Genomic DNA, 9954 nt, shown 5'->3' with positions numbered 1-9954 from the left:
GGTTGGGTGCTCCCAGGGGTCAGGGCAAGTGCTCCCAGGGGGACAGGGCCGGTGCTCCTGGGGGGGTGGGATAGGTGCTCCCGGGGGTTGGGGTATGTGCTCCCAAGAGGTCAGGGCAGGTGCTCCTGGGCGGGGGCGGAGCAGGTGCTCCGGGGGTCAGGACAGGTGCTCCCCTAGGTGGGGGGTGGTTCTGGAACGCGTGTGGTTGCTGGAGGCCTGCCACTGCCCACTGGCCGCAACCCGGTGGCAGGGCCAGTTCCGAACAGACTGTGAGATAAACTCCTGCCCCGCCCACTCCCCACTCTCCAGCCACCTCAAAACCCCTCTCCTGCTGGCCGTTTCCCTTACCCTGCAGGCCACGCGCCGCGGCGTGGGGGTGCCCAGCAGGGACCTTCTGCGGACAGAGCTCCGTGTTATGAGCATGTGTGTGGTTTGAGGGGAGGCCAAGTTGTTCTCTCCTTTCGAATTACACAATAGCCTATTTTGCACAAATCTGGCCCGACCTGGTCGGGCTCAGGGCAGCACAGAGCTCCGCTTGTAATCCCGCCTCAGTCAGATAGCTGAAAACCAGCAGTGGCGTTTTTTACTTTATACCTTTGTAAAGCATTACGTGTGTGTGTGTGTGTGTGTGTGTGTGTGCCCGCGCGCACGCCCGCCTGCCCAAGCTGATGCTCATTCTAGCTTTTGGCCTTACTCCCTCCCTGTCTGTGTTCCTTGTGCCAGCTGCCAGGTTGGCATTGCTATCTTTTCCATCAACAAAAGCAAAGCATTTGGGACTTTATTGAAGGTGGCATTCTGGAAGGCACATCAGTCACAAAAGGGGTTTTGCAGAGAGGCCTTGGACCCAGGAACTTGTCATCTAAGATCGATAAGACGGATGCGAGCATAACCACTTTAAAGTAAAATTGTTAAGTGAACGCACTCTCCGGGAGTGACGTATCAGTCCAGGACCTTCCCTGAACGGCTTCTCCAGCCACCTTCGTCGCCCGGGATTTGGGGACAGGCTCTGTGATGCTGGTCCACAGTGCTTGGAGCGTGTCGGCTGTTACTGTGATTCCCATCCCCTCGGAGTCCTTGCCACAGAAGAGTCAGGTGGCTGTTCCTGTAGAGGTTCCTCTCCGCTCCCTTTCGAGTGTTACCTGATTTTGTGTGGCTTAGGGTCTCTGCTTGTGTCATTGCCAGATTGTGCCCCTGCCCCCAACTCTGTATAGCCAGAACGAGTAGTCTGGCCCGGACCCACGGAAGGTGACCTGGGTGTTCTCCCTGCTCAGAATTCTGTTCCCTGGGAAGCCTTTCTGGAGCACAGCTTTCTGGTCTACCAGGAGGGGCCGTTATCTTTGCTCCTCCCATCCCCATGGGACACCAGGTCCCTAAGGCCGTGGGCAGAGCTGCTCTGCAGGTCGTGAGCAAGAAGCATTCAAAGTCATGCATCTGTTGGATTCAAGGACACTAGGAGGATGCCCGTCGGGCTGTGGCACATCCCTTGCCAGGCCCCGACGTCACTGCTGACAGCGGCCCTCAGCATGGGCACCCGAGCCCCTTCGTCACCTGCTGTCACCGGTCCCGCCTCTAGCCCCCTGCCTGTTCCTTGCCTCCATCCACCAGAGTTCACCCTCCACCTGGCGGCTTTGGGCGCAGGCCCTGTGGCCTCCGCCCTCTTTTTTCATTATGATTAATAAATTTGACTGTTTACAGGGTTTTAGGTTCACACACACAAAAAAGAGCCGTAAGTGAATAGAGCGTCCGTACGCTCCTCTCCAGTTTTCACTGTCATTACTAAATTTTATGTATTTATTTAAAGTGTTTATTTATTTATTTTTGAGAGAGAGAGAGAGAGAGAGCACGAGCAGGGGAGGGGCAGAGAGAGAGGGAGACACAGAATCGGAAGCAGGCTCCAGGCTCCGAGCTGTCGGCACAGAGCCCGACGTGGGGCTCGAACTCACGGACCGTGAGATCATGACCTGAGCTGAAGTCAGACGCTTAATTGACTGAGCCATGCAGGTGCCTCTATTTATTTTTGAGAGAGAGAGAGAGAGAGAGAGAGAGAGAGAGCACGAGAGTGAACAGAGGAGGGGCAGAGAGAGCCAGGTTGGGGAGACAGAGAGAGAGTTCCAAGCAGGCTCTGCACTGTCAGCCCAGAGCCGGATTCGCGGCTCGATCCCATGACCCTGGGATGCTGACCTGACCGAAAGAGCCACCCAGGTGTCCCTGTTTTTGTTTTTAAGACACGCACAGAAGATAGGAGAAAACACACAAATGTTTTTGGGTCGTGTGATTTAAGGAACTTGTGTCTTTATACTTCTCTGAGCGTGTTTCCCAATTAAAAAAAAAAACATTAAAAAATAGGTCAAGGATTCTCTTATAGTTGGCTAGTGAGCAGGGGCTGGGAACCAGGTTTAATTTTGATTAAACAGGCTCCCACAGGCACGTATGCACTTAGAAAATAGGACTCTGTGAAGAGTAAATATTTGTGGCTAGTGTTTCACAGACACACCCCGGACACGCGGGCTTCTGCCGGACATTCTGGGCCGGAGCTGGGGTGGCTGGGGTGGAAGCCGCCCTCTGAGCACAGGGGACAAAGGTCTTAGGTTCCCTGCTCCCTGAGTGATTGGATGAGACCTGTTTTCTCCTCTGCAAAACGGTGCTTCCAGGAGGCGTGTCCTCCAGAGCCTCCAGTGAGGGACACACACCCACTTTGCATCTGCCGTGTGGGAAAGCGCCGTGTCGTGAGCACTTGTGTCCGGGAATCTTCCAGATCTTCCAGCATATTCTTTTGATTATCCTCCACGGTGGCAAACGTCTTCACTTAGAGCTGGTTTGGTTTTCAGAATCAGCTGAGAGTTGTTTGCAGTCCGGTCTGGCGGTTAGAGGGATTAACCGAGGAGTAACCATCTGAGGCCCCGGGGGAGCTGGGGCTCCAGCCTCGCCCACCCGGAGGCTGCGAGCCCCCGCAGCGTGGCTGGTCCTAAGGAGACGCGCTTAATGCAAAACACACACCGGACTGTGGAGGCTTAAAGAATGCAAAACAAGTTCATCATTTTTCTCCGTATTGATTACATACGCCGAACTCCTACTATTTGGGGAATAACGAGTTAAATGAAGGTATCTTGCCCAAACTAATCTTCCTCGTTTCTTTTTACTTTTTTTTTTTTATGCTTCTTTATTTTTGAGAGCGAGAGACAGCGTGAGCAGGGAAGGGGCAGAGGGAGAGGGAGACACAGAATCCGAAGCCGGCTCCAGGCTCCGAGCGGTCTGCACAGAGCCCGACACGGGGCTCGAACCCACGGACCGCGAGATCGTGACCTGAGCCGAAGTCGGATGCCCAACCCACTGAGCCACCCAGGCACCCCGGGTTTTACATTTTTAAATGGTTGGGAAAAAAATTGAAAGAATTTTTTGTGGCGTGTGGCGATTTGTCGAGCTTCAGGTGTGAGTGTCTATGAATCAACTTTCGTTGGGTCACAGACACACTGGCCGGTTTCTGTCTGCGGCCCCTTTCACACTGCAGGACCGGCTGCCCCCAGAGCCACAGCGATTACTGTCTGGCCTTCCTCAGAGCCGCCTGTCGCCCCCGGGGGCGAGGGGTCATGGAGAGTGTTGGCACGGGGGAGCCCGAGACGGGCTGAGTCTGGGAGAGCCAGGGGATTTGGGGGCCGGGTCCTGGCAAGAGCAGGGGGAGGTCCTTGGCTGGTGGCTGAGGAGGTGAGGGTCCCAGGACTGTGATTTCGGTGGTGATGCTGATGTTGGGAACCTCAGGGATTCGGGAGAAGGGACTGATGGATCTTTCTGGGCAAAGATCTGTGCAAGGGAGGCGTGGCTGCGGGTCTGACAGGAAGCTGTTGGAAGAATCCTGTGCTTGGGAGAGTTAGTGCCCTTCTGGGGGAGACCTGAGAGCAGAACTGGGGGCACGGGCGGGGCCCTCAGAGAGTCAGAGGGACTGAGGACCCCGCCTTGAGCCACCTGGCTCGGACAGCAAAGGGCAGCCCCCGAGACCACCCTCTGCCCCAAGAGCCCACGCGAACCTGGAAGCAGAGAGAGCTTCACCTAGGGGGCACCCTAAACCAGCTCTGGATTTGGGGAGAAGTGCACAAAATGCAGGAAGTTCGGAGAACGATGGAACATACCCTGTTGATAATTCAAAAAAATTGGTTTCTTGTGGTGCAGCGTACGTGACGTGAAAATTTACCCTCTAACCTTTCCTAAGCGCACGGTCAGGTGGCGTTAGGCACATTCACGCTGCTGTTCCCACCGTCCGTCTCCAGGACATTTGCATCGTGCCAGACTGGACTCTCCCCAGTAGCACTGACTACCCGTCTCCTCCCCCCCCCCCCCCCCCCCCCCCCCAACTCTCTCTCTGCGAATCTGGAGACTCTGGGCACCTGGTGTAAGTGGAATCCCACACTGTTTGTCCTTTGGGGCTGACCTGCCTCACTCAGCCCAGTGTCCTCAACGTCCGTCCATGGGATCGTAGGTGTCAGAATTTCCTTACTTTTTTTTTTTTTTTAAGTTTAATTTGAGAGAGAGAGAGAGCGTGAGTTGGGGAGGGGAAGAGAGAGAGAGAGAATCCCAAGCAGGTTCAGGGCTATCAGCATGGAGCCGGACGTGGGGCTTGAACTCATGGACCGAGCGATCACGACCTGAGCCGGATCCAAGAGTCGGATGCTCAACCGCCTGAGCCCCCCAGGCGGCCCAGGATTTCCTTCCTTCTTAACGCTGGATGATGCCACTGTGTGGATGGACCACGTTTTGTTTGTCCCTTCCCAGTGGATGATTTTACCATAGTGGGTTCCCCTGGGGGCTGCGTGGCAGCCCCCCCGCCCCCCCCCCCGCCCCCCGGGGAGCCGGCCTGCACGCTGCCCAGCGTGGCCTCGGTCCCGGACACCCACCATCTCCGACCAGGAGGCAGCATGGCTCTGCACGCATGTCTCGTTTATGCGGGCGCGCTCACGCCCGTGGCTCGTTCCACAGCTCCGTCTGGTGGTCCGCGTTCGCAGTTCGGGTTTTAAGGACCCGTTCCCTTTGAATCACTCGCGAGTTGATAATCCGCGACAGTTGCTTTTTTAAGGACCGATGGGAAGCGCCCAGTCGGTTCACACGGGCTGGTGCCCGGGCCCCTGATGGTTGGGCTTTCTGCACAGATAGAAACTGCTTCCGGCCCGTCTGCGGGGTGTTGGGCTTTCGTAGAATTTCTTATTGTCCGCTCTTCACCGAGTGGGCATAGAGCTCCTTCCGCCAGTGAACCTCTAGGAGTTCCGTGTTAGGTGCTGCACCGAATCCTTTCGTCTCTCATCTGGTTTTTTAAAGAACGAGTTGTAGGGAGACTCAGGTCCCGCAAACACAGCTCGTGACACCCTTCCCAGCCGGGATGACCCTTCGCTGTGCTGGGACATTCGGCTGGGACATCCGGGGAGCATGGGGGTGAAGGAGGCCGGGAAGGACGGGGTGGAGGAAGGACCTTCCCTGGGAAGCACCACGGAGGGGTGAGAAGTTCAGGAGGGGAGGGCTCGTTGGCACAGACACAGGGGTAAAGACTGAGCAAAGAGAAGTCGAACAGTTTTGTGAGATCGCTGAGGGGAGGGGGGAGCAGAGCCCCTCTAGACGGGGCGGTTAGGTCCCGGGGGACGTTTTTGGTTGTCATAGTGGGAAGGGGGCTGCTGGGAGCACCCGGTGGATGGAGGCCAGCGTAGCCTCCACCACTAAGAAAGACCCGGCCCCAAATGTCCAGAGTGCCACAGTCTAGAACCAAGTGCGCCCTCCCCATGGCCTTGAGCTAGCGGGACGCGTTCCGGTAGCTAGTGAACCACCATTCATTTCGAGCCTGCTGGTGTGAGGCCCGTGACCTTGGCCTGATGCACTCTTCTGTGTCTTTGTCTCCCAGCCACGTCTGGACGAGCCCCGCCTGGGCCCAAGCGTACAGAGGATGGAAACACTCCCCCCACCATGTCTCTGGGCCGTCTCCTTCGCCGGGCCTCCTCCAAAGCCTCGGACCTCCTGACCCTCACCCCAGGTGGCGGCGGTGGGCCCCCCTCCGTCCTGGATGGGGAGATCATCTACTCCAAGAACAATGTCTGTGTGCACCCACCAGAGGGGCTGCAGGGGCTGGGGGAGCACCACCCAGGTGAGCCCCGGGAAATGGGAGGACCTGGGCCACAGGCCTGGGGGAGGGGAGGGTCTGGGGAGGAGGGCTGGCTTTTGTTTTTTTTTTTTTTTTAGTGTTTTGTTTTTTTTTAATGTTTATTTTTGAGAGAGAGAGAGAGAGAGAGAGAGAGCGCGCAAGCTGGTGAAGGGCAGACAGAGAGGGAGACACAGAATCCGAAGCAGGCTCCAGGCTCTAAGCTGTTGGCACAGAGCCCGACACGGGGCTTGAACTCACGAACCGTGAGATCCTGATCTGAGCCGACGTCAGACGCTTAACCGACTGAGTCCCCCAGGCGCCCCTGCCTGCTTTTCCTTCTAAACTGACCAAGCCCCAGCTTTGGAAAGCTTTTGTGTCACTTCTCCATATGCCCTGATTTCCCCATCTTCCAACGGGGCGGCGACCTTTCATACACATGGGGTGGGGGATGGGAAGGTTTAAGGGGAATCAGCCTCAGAAGACATTAAGTCATTGCAGGGCTGCTGGGAGCAGGGAGCCCCGTCCGCCGGCAGGGAGGGGAGGGGGCGGTCCTCTTTTGGGGGGGGGCCCACCAGTGCCCGCCGGCCCCCTCCGGGGTGCAGGTGGCAGGAGCATGGCCGTCACACTAGGCGCCAAGGCTTTGCCCCTCCGGCTGCCGGAAGGCTGGGCTGAGAACTGGCTGGAGGCTGGGCGGGCCTGGGAGTCTGGAGACGCAGAAATCACCAATTCTGTGATCTGTCCTCCGGCCGCACTGTTTCGAAACTAGGGAAGAAAGCTCTCCCCTGGGGTCTGCAGGAACCCTGCGTGATCCTGGGGCCGTGCCTGGGGACACGCCAGCGCTAGGGGCTCTCAGTAGCTCCTGGGGTGGGACACCTCTCCTGCTCTCCTTTGGCCAAGTCACAGAGAAAGAAACGGCCTACCCTTCCAGGGCTCACGTTGTATCCTGGGCCCTGCAGTGATGACCAGCCGCCCTGCGCACTGAAGGGCCGCGGGTCACAGCAGGCAGACAGTGTCCACTGTTTCCAGGACACGCAGCTGCCCGTGGGTGTCCTCCGGGCAGGGGGCAGAGCTGAAGGTATTGGGCCCGGTCGTGGCCGCCGGGCACAAGCTCCTGGGCGGGCCGGTGGTTCCCTCAGCCCTGCTGCCCCCATGGAAGGAACAACACGAAGAGTTAGTGACACCTAAGTCCTGTGCACGTGACTTGAAACAGATAAACGTATGTTCACCTCAGGAGAGTGCCCGGGGCCCCCCTCCAAAAAGAGGCCTCTTTTTTGGATAAGGAGGCTGGTGCTCAGAGGGTCTAGGCCACTCCCAATACCAACACAGGGCAGGGGCGGGGCCAGCGCAGGCTCTGGGCTCCCCTCATTCTTCCTGCGGCCTCCCCTGGCTGCTGAAGGATGCTCAGGGTCCCTAGTGCACCTGCTGCCTGGCTGCGGCCTGGGGACTTGCCTTCCCCGGTGCACACAGAGGCCCTGTACCAGATGTCAAAACATCTAAAAGTTATAAATCACAGTCAGGTCTGAGCACGTTACTGTATGCAAATTATGTGTCCACAAAATACTGAATCGATCAGCTACTTAAAATACAAGAAGGTTAGTTACGGTAATGAACTGTTTGGGGAAGTATTCCCTCCACCCGCCTTGGTAAGTCTGCCTTTAAGGTCATCCAGGTGGCTATGCACAGATTTGGAACCATCGGCCCCTATAGGTCCCAAGCAGGACAGCCGGCCTCCGGCCCAGCTCTCTCCTGCCCTGTAAGGGGCCTCGGCATGCACGTGTGGACACCCCAGCCCGTCTGCAGGCCCCACACCCGGCTCGGGATCAGGCCCTGGGAGCACAGGGATTCCTGGGGAGTTCCAAGGTCCTGTATCCCGGGAGTGTGCTCCAGCAGGGGGCGCGAGGCCGTGGATGCCTGACCACAGGGCCAACCCCGAGGATTCGAGGGCAGGAGGCTGAGGTTCGAGGGCCGGGTCTGAGAGTGGTGGTAACTCTTCTGGTCTAAGTCACAAGGAACAGCACACGAAGCCTTTGGAGAGCTTCGTGGTGATCCTGTCATGATGGGGGGCTGGGGGGCAGGGGCAGGGGCCTGGGGCTCCCTTCGCAACCCCCAAGCTGCAGGATCTGAGGGTGTGGAAACCCTGGGCCTCGCCTGCACCTTACCGTTATCACAACTGGCTCATAGCCCCTGAGTCTCCTGGAAACGGGACGGGGCCCTGAGACTCTTGTACCGGTTCTCAGAGCCCCGAGGGGCACGAGGCCCCAACTTCTGCAGAGACCAGGAGGCCTGGGCGCCTAGCACGATAGACGCAGGGATCAGGACGTCCTGAGATGGCAGGAAATGCCGCCTTCGCCCCAGACTGAGCGCTCAGGAGCCCAGAGAGCCCCCCACTCGCTGCCGCCTCGGAGGGGCACTGCTTTACTTTGTCCTTGTCAGCCGTCTGGTGCTTAACATCGAGGACGGCCCCTTCTTCCAAAACCTGCACGAAAGAAGAAATGCTGAGGCCACGAGTGACCGGAAAACGCCCAAACACCCCTCTTTGGATTTATTTTGTGTGAAACAGGAATAAAGTCGACAGCCTCCGTCCCTCCCAGCGGTGGTGAGGCCGGGCTCCTGGGCCCCTGGGCTCTCCCAGACCTGGGGAGAGTTCTGGGGCCGCCAGACTGTGGACAGGCCGGGGCTCTGAGCTGGAGGAACCCCCCCCCCCCCCCCGTGCCTGGAAAAGCGACCACAGGCCCTGCTTGGGAGCCCGGTGTCCCGCCTCTGCTGAATGGCGCTTAGAAAATGCCCACAGCGTTCATTGACCTCAAGGCCGACCGTGCTCCCCAGCTGTGCCGCGTAAGACCAGACGGAGGCGCCAGGCGCACCGCCGCCCCTAACCCGCCTGTCCTCCTGACCCTCCCAGGATACCTGTGCTTGTGCGTGGAGAAGGACGAGCTGCTGGGGAGCACCCTCATCCTCACGTGGGTCCCCAACTCTCGGATCCAGAGGCAGGACGAGGAGGCATTGCGTTACATCACCCCCGAGAGCTCCCCCGTACGCAAGGCACCCCGCCCGCGAGGCCGGCGCACCCAGAGCCTGGGGGCCCCCCGCCAGCCCTCCCCGACGGAGGCCAGGCCCGCCCTGATCCCCAGAGACGAGGACACCGCGGCGGTGGCTCAGAGCGTCCAGGACGCCGTGCACGTCAGCCCTTCCCCCCCTTCCGAGGACGGGGAGAGGCTGGCCCAGGGCTTGGGGACGGCCCTGCCACCAGCCCACAGCGACTCCGGGATCCTGTCGGCCGTCAGCTCGCAGGATGGGACCGAGGAGGGGCGGGAGCCGCGGCCCGAGGCCGGCGAGGAGGAGGGCTCCCTGGAGCTGTCCGCCGAGGGCGTGAGCAGGGACAGCTCCTTCGACTCGGATTCCGACGCCTTCTCTTCGCCCTTCTGCCTCTCGCCCATCAGCGCCGCCCTCGTGGACAGCGGCAGCTCCGTGTTCCTGGACAGCGAGAGCGGGTGAGTCCTGCGTCCGTCCGACCCCCAAGGCTCCACCCGGGCCTCCTGGGGAGCAGTCGCGTGTGTCACAGCTCTGCTCCCTGAGCGTGAGGACCGCGTGCGTCTCGCCCCGCCAGGGTCCCGCTCTCCCGGCGCCAGGGCCCCGGCACCCGTGTCCCGTCATTTGACGGTGCTCAAGGGGGTGGTGAAGGCGGCACGGTGCGGGGGAGGGTTCCACCTGCTCTCCCGTCCCTTCCCCTCGGCGGCCTCATGTGGGATAAGCCGTCCCTGCTCCGTAACCCAGACTGGATGCCACGGGGCCAGGCCCGGGGAACCTTGGGGGACAGTAGACTGTTGGCCGTCAGAAAG

The 9954-nt window shown here is 59.4% G+C and overlaps 1 protein-coding gene across 2 annotated transcripts in view; it reads left to right on the top strand.

The window, feature by feature from the left end:
• The window catches only part of TBC1D16 (TBC1 domain family member 16), an 80494-nt gene that overhangs the window by 11232 nt on the left and 59308 nt on the right, over window positions 1-9954 (top strand). For both annotated transcript variants that reach the window (XM_040456594.1, XM_040456593.1), the window contains exons 2-3: window positions 5879-6118; window positions 9018-9606. In XM_040456594.1, coding sequence (XP_040312528.1) covers window positions 5941-6118; window positions 9018-9606 — 767 coding nt within the window. In that variant the 5' untranslated portion in view covers window positions 5879-5940. The remainder of the gene's footprint in view (window positions 1-5878; window positions 6119-9017; window positions 9607-9954) is intronic.

The sequence above is a fragment of the Herpailurus yagouaroundi genome, unplaced genomic scaffold (assembly GCF_014898765.1).
Source record: "Herpailurus yagouaroundi ecotype Mexico unplaced genomic scaffold, PumYag 217, whole genome shotgun sequence".
NCBI classification, from domain to species: Eukaryota; Metazoa; Chordata; class Mammalia; order Carnivora; family Felidae; genus Herpailurus; species Herpailurus yagouaroundi.
This window is presented reverse-complemented; position numbering and strand designations above follow the sequence as displayed.